Genomic DNA, 22987 nt, shown 5'->3' on the forward strand with positions numbered 1-22987 from the left:
TACAGAAATGAATGCAGTATGTTTTATCCAAATTTAGAGTGAGTCCATTTTCAGAGAGCCACTTAATAATTATTTAGAAATCATCATAAACAATCTCTCCTGTGGCTTTCTCTGTAATGGGATTTATTAAGTGTTGTCTGCAGGGAGGGGGATGGGTGAAGGGGACTGAGGGAGCAGGTGCCCCTTATGAGAATTCATTTAGTTTACGAGTATGCAAAGAAAACCTGTAACCACAGGGCCTCGATTATTATGTTCTCAAGTACCTGGAAAATTACCACTAAGATGACATGAAAATATTGGTAAAATGGTTTAAAAAGATAGAGAGCATATAAAAGAGAGTTATAAAATGAACTGGAGTAATGAATAACTTGATAAAAAGTTGAAAGTTGAATTACGAAAAGGATAATTAATTTAAAATCATTGTATTTTTCTCTAAGAAATATCATTCTTTGAACATGTATGAAGGTGGTTGTATAACCATTTTATAACTATCACAGTGTGCGTGTGCGCGCGCGCGCGCCAGCTAGCATGGATATGTCGTCGAAAGTGATGGAACATCTGTCGTCAAACAACATGTGATTGTAGTTAGAAAATCTTTCTACATTTGCTGAAAAACAAGTGTGTGTCGTTCGACAATTTCCTTTAGTTTAGAAACTGAGTCTAAAAGATTGGCACACAAACATCAATATTTCGCGGATAGATATTATATTTAGCACGTCATCAATAACAAAATATAGTTCTTTTTGTTTCAATACCCATATGTGGTCTCACGCGAAACATTACTACATGCCTTATCTGAAAACTACATGGTACAGATAGATTGAAACCCCTATCAGGATGGAAACAAATCATCATTTGTGTCGTGTCTCAGTGAGGAACTTGAACTTTTCACTCGGGGAAGGAGCATCTAGAGGAATTATTGCGCAAGTTTAAAAGAACAGTTGACAGTACAGTGGATAAATATGTACCCAGTAAAACAGTTCATGATGGTAGGGACCCTCCATGGTGTACAATCACTGTAAAGAAACAGAGACTACTTCATAATAGGTGTAAAACAAATTGGAGGGCTATAAATAGAGAGATGTTGAAAAAAATGCTTTTGGCTGTCAAGGGAGTAATGCATGAAGCCTCTAGTGACTATCGTAGCAGAATAGCATCGAAAGATCTTTCACAAAACCCAAAGATGAGACAGGAACTAAAATTGAGGGTAGCAAGGTAAAGGCAGAAGTTCTTAACTTTGTTGACAAATGTTCCTTTACAAAGGGATGTCCAGGGGTATTACCCCAGTTTAATTCTCTTACCACTGGAAAAACGGGTGAAATAGATATTAGTGTCAGCAGTGTTAAGAAACATCTGAAATTTTAAAAACCTGACAAAGGTCCAGGGCCTGATGGAATCCCTATTAGATTCTGTTCACAATTTGCAGCTGAGTTAGCCGCTCTGCTAGCTACATTGGTAATAAACACCTCAAACAAAAAAACTGTGCCCAGTAGTTGGAAGAAAACACAGGCCACACCTGCCTATAAGAAGGGTGGCAGAAGTGATCCACAAAACTATCATCCAATAACCTTGATATATATTTGTTGTAGAATCATGCAAAATGTTATAAGCTGGAACATAATGAAGTATCTTGAACAGAATGACAATCTCCAAGCCAAGCAGGTTGGATTCGGAAAACATAGATCATGTGGAATCCAACTCACGCATTTTGCACATGACATGTTGAAAGCCATGGTTCGAGGCAGTTAAGAAGATACAGTATTTCTTGATTTCCAAAAAGCATTTGACTCAGTACTGTAACTATGTTTATCATCAAAAGTACCATTTTATGGGGCATCAAGTGAAATTTGTGACTAGATTGAAGATTTTTTGGTAGGGGAGACATAGCAAGTTATCTTCTGTGGACAGTTGTCAACAGATGTAGGAGTAACTTCGGTTGTACGCCTAGGAGCCAGGAAAATATGTTCAGCCACTTGCTGTTCATGTTTTATATTAATGAGCTTGCAGACAGTATTGATAGTAGCATCAGACTTTACACAGGGCATGCACTAATCTATAATGAAGTACTGCCTGAAAGACATTGCACAAATATTAAGTCTAATCCTGATAAGATTTAAATGTTGTTCAAATATTGGAAACTTGCTTTAAATGTTCGAAACTGTGAAATTGTGCACTTCACGAAATTAAAAAACCTAAGACAATAATATCAGTGAGTCACAGTTGGAGTAGGTCAATTCATACAAATACCTGGATGTAACACTTTGGAGCGATATGAAATATGAAATCACATAAACTCAGTCATAGGTAAGGCAGGTGGCAGACTTCGGCTCATTGGTAGAATACTACGAAATGCATCTGTCTACAAAGGAGACTGCATACAAAACAGTTGTGCGACCCATCCTAGAATATGGCTCTAGTGTGTAGGACCCATATCAAACAGTACTAACAGGGGATATTGAAGAGATACAAAGAAAGGTAACACAAATGGTCACAGGTTTGTTTTTTGACCCATGGGATGGTATCACGAAGGTGCTGAAAGATCTTAACTAGCTGACACTATTCTGTGAAAACCCACTGAGAAAGTTTCTAGAACCAACACAAGGTGATGAATCTAGGAATATATTTAACACGGTATGTCTCATTCCTATAGGAATTGTGAAGACAAGATTAGATTAATTACAGTGTGTGAAGAACCATTTAAACAGTCACTCTTCTCCTGATCCATAGGTGAATAGAATGGGAGAATACCCTAATGGTATATTAGGACTTACCCACTGCCATACACTTACGTGGTTTGCAAAAAATGCATGTAAATGTAGGCGTAAAAGTTATCAACAGTAAGACGTGTGACAGTGACAAGAAGCATATGAACCATCAGTTTATTTTCAACACATACGAAGACATTCTCCAGAAACATGGTTGCGTTCTTCGTAGAGGCACATCCAATTTTCCTTCTTGCTGGCATTAAAAAAATGAAATGCTGTACTGTGTTAAACAAACATGTAAAAAATGAAGTATAATCACATAAATGACAATCCTTGGAAAAATTAAATAACATATGGTTCGTATATATGATGAAAAATGCGAAATTAAATTTACATTTCTCTAGCCAGAATATTCGGGGTATTAGTACCTCTGAACAATGCACACCTGATAGGCAAAGAAAGGTTACATGTCAGCAAATCCTGAGCATTACTAGTAAGCTATAATAAAATGAAATGCAGCTGGCCATCGGCCGAACGACAAAACTACGTCGTGGGTATACGGTACCATTAAGGAGAATATCCATGGTGAGAGTTCCATCTTGGAAATGTTGCCACCCTAGAGAATGAATGAGTCACCATTCCAGTTCCCACGTCATTAGGTGTCACATCTCCAGAAACCTTAAATGCCTGTTGGTGTAACAAAACAGTTGCACCACACAGCATTTACACAACAAAACACACTTCACAAAAGCTTACTTCTTCGAAATTCAAATAATGGTTACAAGACATACTGCAGAATATTAAAGAAAATGATATAGACATCAAAGCAAATACATAACAAGAAAAAGTTAATCACACCAGATAACAAAATAAAGGCAATATGGTGAAGGATGAGAGAGGTAGAACCAGCCATGAAGAATTACAATGTCATTGGCAAACCTCAAGGTTTTTATTTCTTCTCCCTGGATTTTAATTCCTATTCCATATTTTTCTTTTGTTTCCTTTACTGCTTGCTCTATATATAGATTGAATAACATGGGGAATAGGCTACAGCCGTGTCTCCCTCCCTTCCCAACCACTACGTCCCCTTCGTGCTCTTCGACTCTTATAACTGCCATCTGGTTTCTGTACAGATTATAAATAACCTTACACTCCCTGTATTTGACCACTGCCATTTTCAGATTTTGAGAGAGAATATTTCAGTCAACATTGTCAAATGCTTTCTCTAAATCTACAAATACTATAAACATAGGTTTATCTTTTCTTAACCATTTCTACGGAATCCAAACTGATCGTCCCCAGTGTCAGTTTTTCCATTCGTCTGTATAGAATTAATGTTTGTATTTTGCAACCATGACTTATTAAACTGATAGTTCAGTGATTTTCACACCTGTTAGCACCTGCTTTCTTTGGAATTGGAATTATTATGTTTCTATTTAAGTCTGAGGATATTTCACCTGTCTCATACATCTTGCTCACTAGATGGAAGAGTTTTGTCACGGCTGACACTCCCAAGACTATCAGTAGTCCTAACGGAATGTTGTCTCCTCCCAGGGCCTTGTTTCGACTTAATTCTTTCAGTGCTCTGTCAAATTCTTCACACAGTATCATATCTCCCATCTCGTCTTCATCTACGCCCTCTTCCATTTCCATAACATTGCCCTCAAGTACATCACCCTCTATATGCTCCTTCCACCTTTCTGCATTCCCATCTTTGCTTAGGACTGGTTTTTCCCTCTGAGCTCTTGATATTCATAGAGGTGATTCTCTTTTCTCCAAAGGTCTCTTTAATTTTCCTGTTGGCGGCATCAATCTTCCCCCTAGTGATACAGGCTTCTACATCCTTACATTTTTCCTGTAGCATTCCTGCTTAGCCATTTTGCATTTCCTGTCGATCTCATTTTTCAGATGTTTGTATTCCTTTTTTCCTGCTTCATTTACTCAATTTTTATATTTTCTCTTTCCGTCAATTAATTTCAATATATCTTGTGTTACCCAAGGATTTCTAATAGCCCTAGTCTTTTTATCTACTTGTCCCTCTGCTGCCTTCACTGTTTCATCTCTCAGAGCTACCCAGTCTTCTTCTACTGTATTCCTTTCCCCTGTTCTTGTCAATCATTCTGTAATGCCCCTTATGAATCTCTGTACAACCTCTGGTTCTTCCAGTTTACCCAGGTCCCATCTCCTTAAATTCCTACCTTTTTAGCACAGTAATGTAAAAACAGGTTTTACTGTAATTATATAGTTGGCTTGTATATTATTATAACATTGACCAGGTACTAAAGGCGCACTGTACAAACCAATAGGAGAAAATAATGAGCTGATAACAATGTCCTCAAAATCAAAATTTGTTAATCACATGTATGGGAAAGATGTTTTGCCCCTACCAACATGAAAATCTATGGTTCACTAGTATCATCTACAAAAAGTACCAATTCTGCTAGTTGATTGTTAAGTGGAAGGTCATTCACATATATAAGGAATAGGAGTGGAACCAAAATTCAACTCTGTGGGACATGCTTTTTGATTTCGCCAGTCACTAAAATTTTCAGCCCTTCCAACATTGCTTGAATTATTCAGCACAACCTTTTGCAAAATGTTTGTTAAGTGTTATTAAAACCAGTTGTGTGTAATGCTATCAATTCCATAAAATCTTAGTTTATCTAAGAGTGTGACGCCTTGGAAAGGTAACAGAAAATTCCATAGGGTGAAATGTTATTATTTAAGACTTGTAATATTTGGTGAGTGAATGAATAAATAGCATTCTGAGTTGATCAAAAATTGTGTAATCCAAATTGTGATATGTTAAGTAAATTGTTTCTACTTCAATGTAAGACTACTCTTGAGTACATTACTTTTTGAATATTTCAGAAAATGATCTCAGTATGGAAACTGTATTATAATTATTTGTCTTTCATGTCACTTTTCTTATGAAGAGGTTTAATAGTTGCATGTTTTAATCTGTCTGTGAAAAATGGCCCAGGACCCATCTGTAGTATGCTGCAGTGTATTAGTGTACACCGTGTGTTTGTAATCGAAGAATGTGATGACAGTGTCCTTACTCATTGACTTCTATACATGGTTCTTTTAGTAGTGATTGGTCATGTTGCACTCACTCTGTGCTACTTTTTCATTTATGGGTCATAACAATACACGCACGTTGTGTCTGCAGAGATATTTTGCCATCCTGTATCACCCTCCTCTTCAACACACTGATTCTCGTAGCAGAAGAAATAAATGATTCTGTTTTTGCTCCAGAGTAACTAATCAGTCTCCGTGCCCAGTAATGGTTGTTGTCCTTGTCAGTCCTGTAATAGGTGCACTTTCTCCTTCTTGCAATTTTCAATGTTCCTGATCATCTTGAAATGCATCATGCGAATGAAAATAGGCTGAACAGGACAAAGCAGGCTCACCAATAACTGGTCTTCGATTTGTCACAAATCACAGAAGCATTTTTATTCAGTTAGACAAAAATTTTGTCATGTAATTATGCTCACTAAATGTAGACATGTTGAAGTTTGAGAGGCCAAAAATCCTCAGCCACTTCCATTTAGTGCTGAAACTTCCGTATTTATCTCATCTAAAAGTATAAGTTATACATGAGGGTCTCTCCTGGCCGTTCTACACTATCAACGATAACTTAAGATGATGTATTAAGTCTCTAAACAAACTGTAGAAAATTAATGTACCTGCCAACAGTCTGTCGGCCCATCTGATGATAACTTGGTTTGTTGTTTAAATAGTGTGCATATCTCTCAACAGTCTGCTTGTTCACCCAAGAACTTTTCATTCAAAGAGTACTTCGTCACTGAACCAACATAGCTATGGTCAAAGTGTGTGTCAAAGACAAATTGTAACAAATGCATACTTTTTGTTATCTTTTAATTTTATATTTTTAAGGTGTAACAACAAAAGTAAATTTAGTTACATTTGAATCTATAAGTTTGTATAATTCACAGAGCATGTTGCAAACTACATGCACCAAATAAACTTGTCATTGTCATCTTCAGTTTGAACACTGATTTAACGCGGTTCTCCATCCCAGTGTATCCCGCACAAGCCTCTCCATCTCTGCATAAATACTGTAAGTCACATCCTTTTAAACCAGCTTGTTATAGCAAAATGTTGGCCCCTCTCTACTATTTTTTTATGCCAAGCACTTCCTTCCACCACCAAATTGACTATTTTGAAATGCCCCAAGATAAGTCCTATCAGCGGATCCTTTCATGTAATCAAGTTGCTCTATAAATTTAATTTTGCAACACTTTCATTCAGTGCCTTCGTTAGTTAAATCTGATCATCCCACCTAATATTCAGTATTCTTCAGTAGCACCATATATTGAAAGCTTATTCTCTCTCCTTATTTGCAGTGTTTATCACCCACATTTCACTTTCATAAAAAGTTACACTTCAGACAGCTTCAGAAAAGACTTCATAACATTTTATGTGTTAAAATACTATTTTTTTTCAGAAATGCTGTTCTTGCTTTCTGCCCTCTCTACGTCTGCCTTCAGTAGTTCTTTTGCTGCCCAAATATTAAAACTCCTCTATTAAATTAATGTCTCATTTACTAATGTAATTCCCTCAGTATTGCCTAGTTTAATTCAACTACATTCTATTACCCTTGCTTTAAAAGAGAATGTTCATTATGTAACCTCTATTCAAGACATTATCCATTATGCAAAACTGATCTTCAGAATTCTTTTCCATCTCTGACAGAATTAAAATTTCAGCACCAAACCTCGAATTTTTATATCTTCTCCCCAAAATTTAGTTCATTTTCCAAATTTCTCTTTGTTTTGCTTCAGTGCTTGCTCAATGTACAGCTTGAGTAATGTGGATAGACTACAACCCTGTCTCACTCCCTTCTCAACTACAGCCACTCTTCAATGCCCTTCGACTTTTGTAACTGGAGTCTCTCTTCTTTTCAAATTGTAGATAACCTTTCACTCCTGGTATTTTATTCCTGCTGCTTAATAATTTGAGGGAGTGTATTCAGTCAAAGTTGTCAAAAGCTTTCTCTGAATCTGTGAATGCTGTAAACATAGGTCTATGTTTCTTCAGTCTGTTTTCTAAGATAAATTGTAATGTCAGTACTGCCTTTTGAGATCCTATATTGGTCCGGAAACCAAACTGATCTTCCCTGGTGTCAGCTTCTGCCAGTCTTTCTAGTCTATGCTAATAATTAGTGTTAGTGTTTTGCAAACCCAATTTATTAAACTTTTTGTTTGGTAATATTCACATTTATTACCACATACAGCAAATTTCTGTATGAAACCATCTTGACAACTGCAGTGTATACAATATTCAGGGACGGGTGTGGGAGAATGCGCTTGTATTTCCAGTCATGCACATGGCATACTGGTGTGTTGTAATTTTTAACGTAACAGTACACCTATTTTACGTTCTCATGAATTTTGATCATAATTAGAGCGTTATAAATGCCACATGGTGCAGAGTATTGTAGTTGCTGAAGGACAGTTGCAGTGCATACACTTTTAATAGGATGAGTAACATTAGCAACAGAAAGAATGGCGTACAAAGGTGACAATAGATATTTAGCATATATGAATTTCATATTGCTGTAAGTAATAAGATATATCCACAGTTGTATAAATTGGTGTATCAGAAAATCTATTCTCATAAAAATCAGATATTAAAAATAAAAAGCCTGAAGAATAGATCTGTGGCTGCCCAGGTACTGATTTGTTGCTTGACTGCAAACGTTTGCAGTTGTGGATACAAATAAACAGTATGTTCAGTGTTTCATGCCTTTACCTAATGAGGACTAGAGTGCCAAAATTTGAACAAAAAGTGTGTATACTATATTGTGGTATTATGTAGTATTAATTTGATGGAGATAACACATTGACATGTGCAGTGGATTTTGTAATGTAGTGTGGTATGGTAGCTCAGTAGTGAAGTGTCAGACTACAAATTCAAAGGTCTGTGGTTCGATCCTCAGTTGATCTTAGGATTTTTATCTCTTACTTGTTACTTCTTACACCAGTGGCAATGTTTGTTGATGCAAAAAATGTCGATTTGCACTATGGTTTGGAGTCTACGATAAACTGTAAGTTCTCTTATAATTGGCTGCTTGAGGAGATTCAAAAGTCAGAGGAAGGGAATATCATACCATATACAATGGGATCTTGCCTAGTAAAGCATTATGATGTTCAAACCAACCTTAGAGTTGATGGCAGCTTTAAGTATTTTAATAATAAAAAAATAATAACCAGAAAATGTGAGCATGATCATCATTTGGGTACCTGACTGCCAAAGATGAGTTGTAAATGTTTTTTTAAGTCTAACAATATTTCTAATGATTACAATATAATTAGAATTCAGTATTTTTTCATAACAATGGAACTGTAGTGATTCTTAAAGCTTTCCTAGCTCATCTGTTCAGTATATAGCTCTAGCATCTGCCACCTGATCACACTTTGTAAATCTGCAGTATTTCTTTGGAGACACTCAACATTATCATGTAGTGCGTAAGGGTTACTGTGACAAGTAGCAGAACTAAGAGTCATTTATTGAACAGAAACAGTAATTAATGTGAGCTTGCAAAAAGTGGCTGTGCCAAATGTCTTTGATAATGTAATGTGTGTATAGTTTTCAGGTGCTTTTATTACATAAATTTTCACTCACAAGGGGAACATGGCAGGTGCCATAATGTGATTTCCCAGAAACTTTGCTCAGTGGAAGGGGGGTGAAAATATGCGAACAATGTGTCTCGGTTTTTTCATAGAGACTCGACCATTTCTCAGAAAATCAAGTTCAAAGTTTTTGACATAATTTAGATGCCTTTTAGCGGCAGTTATCTCGGCCAAAATAATAGAACAGTGGCTAGCATTGCAGCCTCTGACTTTTGTGCCCCGTGTTCGAAACCCAATTATTGTTTATCCTTGTTTTAATTTATTTATTTTTTCATTTATCTACTCATGTCACTATAGGTTTACTGCACATACATGCCTTATCAAGTTAGGTGGAAAGTTGGGCGTTATATTAATTGTAAATGTATAACTGGGTTTCACAATAAGTGCCTCACATTCATTACATAATAAAGGGGCATTCAGTAAGTACTGGAACACACTTTTTTTATGAAAGCAGGTTGGTTTTATTCAGGATTTCAAAACACCATACTATTCCCCACTATTTTGGCTACAAAACCTTATTTTCAAAGATAATCACCATTCAGTGCGACAGCTTTATACCAGCTTGTCTGGGGGGGGGGGGGGGGGGGGGAGGGAGGGGAGTGTCTGTATGCCCACATGGTACCACTCTACTGGTTGATGTTCAAGCCAACATCTTGCTGCATTAAAAACCGCCCCATCATCCATGTTCTGCTTCATGCAGAGTACATCCTTCATTGGGTCAAACAGATGGAAGTCGGAAGGTGCGAGATCCTGGTGTAGGATGGATGAGGAAGAACAGTCGAAGTTTTTTGAGCTCCTCTTGGGTGTACAGACTTGTGTGAGACCATGCATTGTCATGGAAAAGGAGAAGTTTGACTGCATTTTTGTAGCGATGAACACATTGCAAGAGTCACAGCTTTGTGCGGTCAGCCAGCATGTGGGAAATATGACATGTTTGCGTGACCTTCTTGCGATTATTAAAGACACCTTACCCAACAACTCACAGTGCTTTCGTTCATTGCCATGTGTCCATGGACATTCTGCGAGTGCCTATGAACATCTGTGATACTCTGGTTTTCTGCCAACAGAAATTCAGTGACATCACTCTGCTTGGAACGCTCCTCCGTTATAGACGCCATTTTAAAGACTGTGTATAGAACCGTCACCTATCAGAAATTCATAAATCTATAGGAGCTGAAATGGAAATATTCCGTGATGGCCCGCAACAAAATCCGCATTTTTCTGAAGTGAAATTGGTTGTGGAAAAAAAAGTGTTGCATTACTTATCGGAAGTCCCTTCTAGATGTATATATGGCATCTTTAGGCATTACAATCTTTTCAAATTCTCAAATTGTTATATTTCATTCTTACACCAGTTCTTATGTTCTTATATTTTATTCTTATGTTTATTCTTCAGGAAGATTTGATGCATTCCCTTGGTTGCTGATTGTAGAAATATAGAAATTCCAAATATCACAAGTATTGCACTGAAGCAGGTTTGCCACAGTGACATTTCTTCATATAAATCTCACTCAGGAAGGAAAAGTCGATAACATTGCTGAAGGTTTCATGTATTGGCAGTAATTTTGTGGCAACAGAACCGTAACAGACCACTTTATGGAAAACTGGTGCTTGCAATTGGTTATGAATCCAGATACAATACACAAATTTCACCGAAAACAATTTCAAATAATTTTCTCATTTATTTATTTATTTATTTTATTTTCTCTCATCAGACATACAATTAGTAGACAAATAAGGACAACATTATTTCAATATACATTGGAAAAAGATTCACGTAGATGGATAGATAAATGAGAAACAAAAATAAAAATAATAATTGTGTTTAGAGTACGGGATGCAAAATTGCAAAGCTGCGATGCTGGTCACTGTGTGCTACTGTTTGGTTGTACTATTTACTTGCATAAAGGTATATGAAGTACTTCGAAAACCTTGACCGTTGTTTTCTCAGAAACTGCTGAGTGTCTACAGCTAAGCAGAGACCAGTGTTTGCTTATTTTGACTGCTCTTCCGCTCAGCAAAGTTTCTGGGGAATTAGGTTATGGCACTTGCCATGTTCTCTGCATCAGTATTTTCTTCGTGATGTAGACAATGGTGGTAACCTTTGAAACATTTTATGGAAACTCATCATTGCTTTGATTCAGACATAATGACTTTTATGCAGAAAAGTGATTAAAATGCATATAGAACCATCTAAAGATAATTGCTAATGCACTCAAAACTACTTGTGAATATGTAAATGTGACTCGTAATTTTTTAACATTGTTTGTAGTACGTTATGCTCTGTTCTAATAACAAATCAGGAGGTTTTTGCAGATTTATATTTCATCTTTGTTTGGTGGAAATAATCACACTAAGTATTATTCTCTTTTTCTAAGGGCTTGACAGATTAATTAAAATTGAAAAGACATGCAAATTAATACTTATGGGAACATTGTATCTCTTTCCTTTTTTATGACTTTCTGAAGGCGTAAGGCTTTTGGTAATCCATGGATTTTCTCAGTAAGTATTAACAAACATTAACAGCATCTGTTGTTGTATGTTTTAAAGTACTTTCTTTTGCAGTGAAATATCTTGGATTGCTGGCAATGTCAAAAATATTGAAGACTCACCCTAAGTCAGTCCAGGCTCATAAAGATCTAATTATGCAGTGTTTAGATGACAAAGATGAGTCTATAAGGCTTAGGGCTCTCGACCTCCTGTATGGAATGGTAAATTTTACCACTTATCAACCTTTCATAGATAAGTGCATTTTCATCTAGACTTGTTGTTTGCTTCAGAGCTCGGAAATATTTACCTGTGATCAACAATTGCGTATGCAGGAAAATATTTAGTAATTTGTAGCAAGTGGTTTTTCCTTACATAGGAGTTGAATAATTCCAGCAGTCATTCTGATATTTTATTATGAATTTATTGTGCATCCTTGATTTTGTTATCACTTTTGTACCAAATTTGTTATAGGAATCTTCTCATTGCTGAGCACATTCTTTCTTCCCTTAAAGGTTCGAACGCACATGCGCGCGCGCACACACACACACACACACACACACACACACACACACACACACACACACACACACACACACACACACACACACACACAGCCGTGAATCCACAAAGGTATTTACATTGTGTTCCAACATATATCTTGTACTGATCCAACAATGAGCTGCAGAGGTACAGCAGTACACTGTGCAAGCACTCTTCATTGTCCCCAGCTACACAATTAAAACTCTCTTCTGTGGTCAGATTTGTGAGCTGCTGAATGGACATCCATTCAAAAGAATGTTGTTGTGCAATTTCTTGAATTTTAAAAAGTTAAATTTTCTTCTTGTTTCGTTATTCTCTTGAAATAGTTTCCTATTGTGTTTGGAATCTCTCTTGTCAAATAAATGTGTGGTCTAAGAAATGTTTGTAACAGCATATACAATAATTTTTTTCTTGGGCACTAACGACCTCACATCATCTCCACTGTCCACAACAACAAAATATTCAGTTCGTTCCACCATCGCCACCACCATAATCATCATTGTGAGAATAATAATAATAATAATAATAATAATAATAACAACCATCATCATCATGGACAACAACAACAAATGCCAGTTTTCCAGTTTAGAAATATTAGCAGTCACTTTACCTAATGTCCTTAGATGGATTTTTTTTGTTTCTTTTTTTAATCCATCTTATTATGGTTTGTTCAATAACATATTTTGCTACTTCATTAGTGTCATTTTTTTAGATTTTGAAATTGTTGATATAAGAAAAGAAACCTTCTGTTTATAAAATAGCTAAATTTATTAGATTCTAACCAGCTCCTTGTTAATAAATATTGTGTTATGACTTGCAGTAGTTATGAATAGTAATCAAAAAATATGACGATTGATTAATGCAGACTGAAAATAACAAACTACAATATCTTTTTCCCTTAGGTTTCAAAGAAAAATTTGATGGAAATAGTGAAAAAGTTGATGATACATATGGACAAAGCAGAAGGAACAACATACAGAGATGAATTACTGTCCAAAATAATCCAGATATGTTCACAGAACAATTATCAGTACATAACTAACTTCGAATGGTAATGTCTTTTGCTCTTGGTAATGAAAATGCATGAATTTTCTGTTTATGCTGTATATTGTCCAAACTATTTGAAACAAAAGTAATGGGTGTTACGTAGAAGCGTCATATTTTTTGTGTTATACATAGTTATTTGTAAAAATCTGACACATATTGAAGATAAGCATTTTCCCAGTAATATTTTCCATTTTTGTTGCTTTTTAAAGAAGATGGTCTTCAAATTTGCACTTAGCCACAAATATAATGCTAATGTGGGTTACTAATTTAAAACATTAGTCACCAAGAAAGAAAGAAAGAAATGTGATACATGGAGAGTAGAATCCAATAGGATACCCCTTACATGTAATCTTTCTCAATGTGCTGAACAAAATGTGAAAATGTCACACTTTGTGGAATCTTTTGGAGTAGACCAAGAAAGAGAGGCCACACTTTCTTTTTTTCTTTCTTTCGTTCTTTTTTCCTTTCTTTCTTTTTTCCTTTCGTCCTTTCTTTCTTTTTTCCTTTCTTTCTTGGTAATTTAATTCTTTAAACTCCAAGCCTATCAAGCATCCTGTGAAAATCTTGTTGCCTTAAATATGGTAACAAAAGCTGAAGTATTGCAATTTTTATCGTAGCAACTAGTGTCCTCAGTATAAAACTTTATTTGAAAAACAAAATTAATGTTAATGAATGTAGATAAAGCACAAAAATTGAAGCTATGACTGTTTTCTTCTTTGTCTTAATTCTGATAAATTCTGTAAAATGTGTTGCTTCTTGCAAAATGTTTATTACTGAATCATCAGTGTGGTTTCCACCGGATTTTATACTAAGTGACGTCAGAATAGTTTTAACTGTATTTTATGCCAGTGGAAAAACTTGTTTGCTACACTTGTTACTTAGTAATTTTACATATTTAAGAAACGACTGTCTTGAGCAGTTACCTGATCCTATCATTGCCTACAGATGCTGTCTTCCTTCTAACGTAACAATTATTTTTAAAGTAAAGTTGTTTTGAAGCTAATATCTTCAGCTCTAAAAACAGTGGAACAGAAATGACAAATATATTGAAAGAGAGAAGTTGTCTGAAACCAATTATGGACATTCATTCTGACCTGTTCTGTTCATAGAATATTTCAGTATATCTGCAACATGTCTGAGGTAACAAGTAAGGGTAGTCGATGCAAACACAAAACTGCTGTTCAATATTATTGACATCCATGTGTTGCAGAATCCTAGGACGTATTCTGAGTTCAAACATAATGAGATATTTTGAACAGAATTACCTCCTCCTTCCTTTCCATCACAGATTCTGAAAATATTTCTTATGCAAAACCCAACTCTTGCTTTCCTCCCATGAAATCCTGAAACCCATGGGTTAAGGTAGTCACATGGAGGCAATATTTCTTGACTTCCTAAAAAGTGTTTGACGCAGTACTAAACCAATGCTTTTTAATAGAAGTACAATCATATGGGATCAAAACAAAATTTGTGACTAGTTCAGGATTTCTTAGTACAGAGAACACAGCATATTATTTTGGAAGGAGAATCATAGACTGATGTAGAAGTAACTTCAAGCTTTTGCTAAGGGAAGTGATCAGGATCCTTACCATTTGTGTTGTATGTTAGTGACCTGAAAGGCAATACAATGATCAACAATGAAGTATTACTCGAAAAAAGCTTTACAAATACCCGGTCAGCTCTTGATAAGATTTCAAGATGATGCAAAAGCTTTCAACTTGCATTAAATGTTCACAAACATGAAATTGTTAACTTAACCAAATGCAGAAATGTAGTATTGTATGGTAACATTAGAGTGTCACAACTGGAATCGGGGAACTCGTACAAATACCTAGGTGTTAAAAATAATGGGGATATGAAAAGGAATGATCACATAGGCTCATTGCAAGGTAAAGAAGATAGAAGATATTGGTTCAGTAGCAGGATACTGGGAAAATGAACTCAGTCTGTAAAAGGCCTACTTGGAATGTTTCAAGAACCAATGTTATGTAAGCATTCCAGGAGTGTATTACAGCCACCTAAGTGCCACTCCCATTGGGACTACACAGATAATATTAAACAAATTACAGCATTCACAGAGGGATTTAAATAGTCGTTCTTCCCTCACTCCGAACACAAATGGAGTGCAACAATCCATAATATATGATACAGTGAAAAGTGGAAAACATGAATGTCTCGTTGGTTTGCGGAACATAACCATTGTTAATGGTACATGTGTTTGTAAATCTGCAGCAAGTGCATCTGTTTGAAATGATAAATTGTTGAATGAGAAATTAAAGTGACTGGGAAAGGTATGATTGCATTAAAACCCAGCTACATTAAAACAGTCCATTCAGGCTCAAGAGTGTGGGACTGAAGAAGAAGATTGTATGTGTGACTAGGAATGAGGATTGGGGATATAAATTAATCTTTGAAGGATAGTGGAAAATAGATTATAACTAGCTTTTTTGATAAATTCATGGAATAGATGTAGTTTTCTGTACTGTTACAGATAACACTTGCAGTCAAGTGAAGATGAGCTTGTACAATCTGACACATTGCCCTTTATGTGGCCCCCTTGCCCGATCTGTCTCTTCCCCACTCCCTCCCCTGTTTCCAACCTTAACCAATCCCTTTACCCTCCACAAAGAAGAAACCTGTAATTCTGAAAGTCAGGAGTGTTACATTTATATTTTGTGTTATTATATATATTAGGAATATATTAGGAATTCTCTCTTCTTAAGGTAAGTACTGGCCAGCATTTCTGTGTCTGTGTGATTTTATTGTTTTTTGTTGTGTCAGCAGTTTGTGCCATGACTTAGTGGAAATACACTAAAACATGTAACTAAAAATTTCATTTCTTTTTTTCCTCAAACAGGTATGTGAGTGTCTTGGTTGAATTAACACGTATGGAAGGAAGCCAACATGGGTCACTAGTTTCTTCCCAGATGTTAGATGTAGCGATACGTGTGCAGGCAATTCGTCCATTTGCTGTTCAACAGATGGAGTTGCTGTTAGAAAATGCACATTTTTTGACATCTGGTACTGGTCAGAGTTCGACAATGGCAGAAGTACTGACAGCCGCTGCCTGGATCTGTGGAGAGTTTCCAGAGTAAGTGAAATAAAAATTTTGCATGGCACATAATTTAACTTGGCTTGATGCATCATTGTGAGAACACATACTTTCTTGTCAGTGTTAATAGCTGAGTGACTAACCATTTAATGCTGCTATATTATTTCAAAGTGAACCTTATCTCAAAAGTTAAAACTAACAGCAGAACAATTAGGGATTCATAACTAATTATGATTGTACTGTGGAACTACAGTGTGAAAATAGGAATAGGGACATTTGATGCAATAAGGAAAGTTCTCAAAGAACCTCCCCCCTCCCCAAGAATTGGTTGCAAGGTAGCACCCACCCTCATCACCCAGTCCCACCACAGACTGGACCAACTGAACCATGTTATTTGCCAGGTCTTTAATTATGTCATGATTTCCAGAAATGAGGGACATCCTACCGGTGATCCTTCCTGACTCACCTAAAGTGCTAGTCTGTCATCTACCCAGCCTACACAACATCCCAGTCTATCTTTATCCCGCTCCCAATCCCTTGCCACAGGGGCTGTAACCCTGTGGAAGACCCAGGTTAACCCACCCAGGGGGCTCACTGTTCTTAAAGAGTTCGTTCATAGTACACATGGAGCCCTAAGCTGTTTCAACCCATTCTCCCTTACCGGGCTGAGTTTCCTTCTACATGCCCCTTCCTCTCTGTCTTTGCTAGGAGGGGTTGCTTGTCATTCTGGAGCATCGGAGCTCCCAGCAATGGCTGCCATGCCAGACAGCCCTTGCTGTGGCTGGGTGGCGCCCACGGGATGAGCCCCTGATCGCAGTGGGTGGTATCAGGGCAGATGTTTTGTGTCTGAAATGTATCAAGCTCCAAAAAACTGGCTATTCTTCTATGGCCATCTCTTTGGTTGGTAATGGATCATTTAATGCTGCTTCCTCTGACCCTGCAGCCTTCTGTTCCCTTCCCTAGTTACACCATGGGAGGAGGGCTACGCTTGCTGGCTTGGGGTGAAACTCTTTCCCAGCCACCTGGTCTGTACTGGGATGGATGGGGGACATGTTCAGTGCAACAAAGCCGTTATTTTTGTGGAAAGTATGAAAGACAAGTTTGACAAAATGGAGTCTCTCAGTAAGGTGTGCTTGGGTTCACTGTTGATCAAAACTACATCAGCCACCCAGTCTGCAGCCTTTGTGCTTGTGATTATCTTGATCACATCCCAGTGTTCATTACTCCTCATCAGTCTTTGAATATTGTATAGGTAGTCATTTTTCAGAGACCTCGCCTTTCAAACTAATGAGGAACACTGGGCTAATCTGAAACAGTGGCGATATTCATTTTGTTCAGCATGTGCAGAAAAGTCGTAAGGACAATCATACAGATACTTGTGCCTTTATTTTGGCATTTGAGGGAAATACTGTGTTGGAGCAAGTCAAGTTTGTGTGTCACCGGTGCGACTTGAAGCTGTGTGTCCCGCCGCTCATGAGGTGTTTCCAATGCTTGTGTTTTGGCCACATGTCTTGCCACAGTATGATGGACCCTCTATGCAGTGATTGTGGATACCCACTCCATGAGGAGAGTTACTGTGTTCAGCCACCCATATATGTTAACTGTCACAACCGTCACTCCCAGGCTCGCAAGATTGCCTGGCTTATAAGAAGGAAAAGAAGATACAGAAGTATAAGTCCATTGATTGTTTGTCGTACACTGAGGCTTTTCAGAAGTATGACTGACTTCACCCTGTGTCTATGACTTCTACCTTTGCCTCTGTTACGTCTTATCCCTCCTCCCTCTTCCTTACCCCAGTCCCGCCCCCTCTCCTCTCCTCTCCCCCTCCCCCATGGTTTCCACATCCTCCCATCCAGGTGCCACTCCCCATCCCCGGACGGGGAAGTGTTCCCCTTCTCCAGTGCCCACCGACGATGGGGCTCCCCCGCCCCCTCTCCTCATTGTCATTGCACACTGCAGCAACTCCCTGGCTTCAGTGCCCACATGTCACTTACCTTTATTAACTGAAACATCTGAGAAATACATATGAGACATTAAACATTGCAGTTGTAATAACAGTTGGAACACTCATTTTGTGCGTGCCATTTCATAGCGTATAATTTGTATTTTCAAGATTTATCATCTGAAGAATGTGAAAGAATGGTTTTGATTGTAAATGATGTTACTCCATGAATATGTTTAAAAAAAAAACATTGTTCTTGATACCAACAGAGAAGACATTTTATATGCAGCACAACACTGTGTCGTCTTAACCCTTTTAGTGCCAAATACGATCTGATTGTGATCCAGATTTTCGGCGAAAAATGCCAGTAACGATCTGATCGTGATGCCTTTCTCATTCATTCTTTCCGCGCTTGAAGGCAAAGTTGTTAGTATTTCCTAGCGAATGAGAAAGGCATCACGATCAGATCGTTACTGGCATTTTTCACCGAAAATCTGGATCACGATCAGATCGTATTTGGCACTAAAAGGGTTAAAATTTAATTGCAGACCTAGAGTATGGGACCTTTTATTTGCTTGGCATTATATTAGTAACTTAGCCAATCAAATCCAGTATCAAAACTAATTGAGGAAAGTGAAATATTATTTAAAACAATCTATACAATTGGGAATCAATCTTCAGTTTGTAGCAAATAAAACAATTGGTTATCAAGTTGCGTAGCAGAATTCAAACCATTATATGCTCATGGTACTACCACCTGCATTAAATTGTGAAAACAAAGCAGCTTTGCATGTGTAGTGTTCAGATTTTTGAAAAATTTTTGCTTTTCATGCCTTGAAGGATAGTTTAATTTTATTGTGTTATCCAGTTGAAAACAAATATGTGCCCCCACTCCCCCCCACCCCCAACACACACACACACACACACACACACACACACACACACACACACACACACACACAAAGACCATTAAATTTTGAATGCATAATAACCTGTGTCATTGTCTTGCCTAACATAGTGGGAAAACAAGCATAAGCTTCCATACACATTTCCACCATTGTGAGAGCCTTCATACTAAGTCACATTGAAAAATTAGACATTGCAAAGCACACGCTCAGATCTAGATATGTTACTAATATCACACAAAATAGTTTGTCAGTGCAAGTCAGAACTTAGATCTGCTGGAACAAATTGAAATATACTTCCAAAAGAACTGAAATAAATGATAAATGTGCAGCCATTTAGTTACTCGCACAATAACTACAATACAAACGTTGCGTCACCAAATATGAAGCTTCTTCTGCAGTAAGTATTCTGTACCTGAGCTAGAAGATCTGGAACTGGATGTGCAACTTGAAGTGCTGTTCTATTGTTAAAACACAGTTTTCAACATTATTTGCCAGTGGAATATTACACAGTGTACCTCCCAGTGTCCTTGGCAAGTTTCTCAGGCATAGTTATTTTGGTTTCCTTTCATTTTATCAGAATTATGATTTTTAAAAATTAACACACAGCTTTCTAGTGACAGGAACATACTTTACTATGATTTCGTCCAGTTCAAGAGTGAGGAAAATAAATTTGAAAGAATGACCACAGGGAACAAAATATGTTTAACACTACTAAAGTCCACCCCTGGTAGCTGTGTGGTCAGCGTGACGGAATGTCATACCTAACGGCCCGGGTTTGATCCCCGGCTGGGGCAGAGATTTTCTCCGCTCAGGGACTGGATTTTGTGTTGCCCTTATCATAATCATCATTTCATCTCCATTGACAGACAAGTTGCCGAAGTGGCATCAACTCAAAAGACTGGCACCAGGCAAACTGTCTACCTGACGGGAGGCCCTAGCCACACGGCATTTCCATTTACACTACTAAACACAGGTATTTGTAAATGGAGTTGTCATCTGCTATATTTTCATATATTCAATCCATTCATGTGTAAACTTCAAAATATGGTTAAAATTAATTGCTGATAGTGTCAGAAAGCTTAAAGCCATGTCATATCACAGTTTTAAGAATAATAACTGTTAAATAGTTTCAAATTCGTGAAGGTTTGCAGTGATCAGTCAAGTAAAATTATACTGATTCTAAACTCATTTGTTAAAATACATTGATCACTGCACGATGTAAAAAATTAGATTACCCATGCTCCTTGCTCCACTGAGCCATTACCATACCCACTGGATGATGCCACAAGTGCCTACCACACAGGGTGCCTTCACTAGCCTACTCTAACTTAAAATATAATGGTCTACCCTTGTCCACACCAAAGGTAGGTCCCTCTCATCATGGGAACATTCACCAGCCTCTTCTCCCTGAGGAAGAAATCAATAATTACGAAAGCTAGTATAGTGTTGTCACTTTTACTTTTATATGTGTAAATTTTGCCTCCTGAAGGTAAGTAAGTGCAGCAATTCTGTCACATAATGCATTAGTTTTCTTAACAGAATTTTCCTGTTTACACAATATATCTGTAACCACATATTAAACTACAGATTGTAGTAACAAGAAGATTTATCCAAATAAGCACCAAAATTTTGGCACAAATAAAATTAGAGGCAAATTTAAAAAAAGGAAAAGTGACTGCTGCCCACAAGACAATTGATATTGACTAAAAACATAAAAGTTTTAACAAGAGTCAGAAGGAATTAATGAAAACTGAAAATAATGCTCTGTTGTAGGCACTTAACTGCGTAACCATCAACGCAAAAAATGTAAGACAATTAGTATAACTTCATAACTATTCACAAATCAGCCCTTAAAGGAGTCAGTTCACCTGGCTAATGTGAACTGCTTATGTATAGTTTTATTCTGTGACCTATATTTGGTATTCATTTCAATACAGCAAACATTTAAAACTCTGGTAAATCAATCTTGCACGTACAATCAGTTTCAGACAAAAAAGTATGTATGTCCTCCACAGCAAACTAGATATTTTTCCTGTACTATGTAACATACAAGGGTTGGAACTTTAATATTGGCAACTATTTATTCCCAACCGATACAAAAGAGTTACATGTTTGCACCTGTTACTGTCCTTAAAAGTAGTCACCAGTGTTGTGTAGAACCCATTGGCAGCGATGTGGGAGGCGTAGTATACCGTTAGCAGAGCCTATTCTGTTGATGGTGCGAATGGAGTGGTCTAAAGTTATGGTGATTCTCGTGTACGACTGTGATGGTGTTATCCTAACTCATCACGTTCCTCCACAGCAGACCGTCAGTGCACAGTATTACTGTTCATTTTTTGGAGCATCACCTGCAGACAGCCTTGTGAAAGAAGCGGCGACCCACCCATCATTTTGCATGACAGTGCATGGGCGCATACAGTGCAAGCTGTGGCTGCTCTGTCCGGTCAGTGGGTCTGGGGAGTACTGTACCATCCACCATACTCCACCAACTTGAGTCCTTGTGACTTTGATTTGATTCCGAAGATGAAGGAACCACTTTGTGGCATTCACTTTAGAACTGTTCCAGAGATTTGACAGGCAGTAGACTGCTCCATTCGCACCATCAACAAAACAGGCTCTGCTAATGGTATACTACACCTTCCACATCGCTGGCAATGGATTCTACGCAACGCTGGTGCCTTCGTTGAAGGACAGTGACAGGTGCAAACATGTAACTTCTAACAACCCTACCACAACAAAGGTCAGCATTTAATAGTGATTGTGGTGTTGCTCACGCTGCTAAATACTGCATTTTTGGGCAACAACAGTCATATTATGTGGCAGGTGTCATTAGAGCACAGTTAATAAAGTCATTTCATGTAATAATAAAAAAAACTAGGCACTCATATTTTTGTGTTTCCCACACTGGTCTCGTCGTAAAATCATGGCTCAATCGTTGAAAATCTAGGTGGTTATGATTCCAAGCTCGAATGCAAAGAGGCCTAGGTTTTATTCTGCTATATTCAAAAGTTTTGTAGATGCGCTTCTCAAACCATTCTTGGAGATTACACTTTTGCTGGACAGTGATGATGTAAAAAAAATAATCAGCACTCCGAAATTAAGTTACGCTTCCTTTTAATTGCAATTTCACGTGACACACAAACATCACTTCACAATACAAAACCATGACGTCCAAGACTTGACCTTCTCAACATCCGACACTCTAACAAGTTAACAACGAACTAATAATCGCTTATGCGCCCAAAAATCAGAGTTAAAAGTACGTCAAAGATCATAGTGACAAAAGAAAGAATACACATAAGAATAATATCATTGCAATATAAACATATTGATGTATCAAAAGTGAAATCAAATCTGAATGTTGTCTCAGAAATATTGCAACTATTTTGCAGAAATACAGTAGAATATTACTGGTATCGAGAGGTACAGGTGAGGTGCCATAATGGTTGCGTAATTCAAGTACCATTACAAACTCTTTTGTATCGGTTGTGAATAAATAGTTTCCACTGTTTAAGTTCCAACCCTCATAATAAATAATTGTAGGCACTACTGTTTAGTCTTCAAAGCAACTGTTACAGAAACTGTGATTCCATTCCAAACAAAAACAAAATAACAGAAAGAGTCACTGTTGAGATGATAAAAAG

General features: G+C 37.3%; 1 protein-coding gene across 2 annotated transcripts in view; it reads left to right on the plus strand.

The window, feature by feature from the left end:
* Window positions 1-22987, plus strand: part of LOC124555271 (AP-3 complex subunit delta-1) — a 269894-nt gene that overhangs the window by 147460 nt on the left and 99447 nt on the right. For both annotated transcript variants that reach the window (XM_047129141.1, XM_047129140.1), the window contains exons 12-14: window positions 11930-12075; window positions 13297-13445; window positions 16299-16532. In XM_047129141.1, coding sequence (XP_046985097.1) covers window positions 11930-12075; window positions 13297-13445; window positions 16299-16532 — 529 coding nt within the window. The remainder of the gene's footprint in view (window positions 1-11929; window positions 12076-13296; window positions 13446-16298; window positions 16533-22987) is intronic.

The sequence above is a fragment of the Schistocerca americana genome, chromosome X, assembly GCF_021461395.2.
Source record: "Schistocerca americana isolate TAMUIC-IGC-003095 chromosome X, iqSchAmer2.1, whole genome shotgun sequence".
NCBI classification, from domain to species: domain Eukaryota; kingdom Metazoa; phylum Arthropoda; class Insecta; order Orthoptera; family Acrididae; genus Schistocerca; species Schistocerca americana.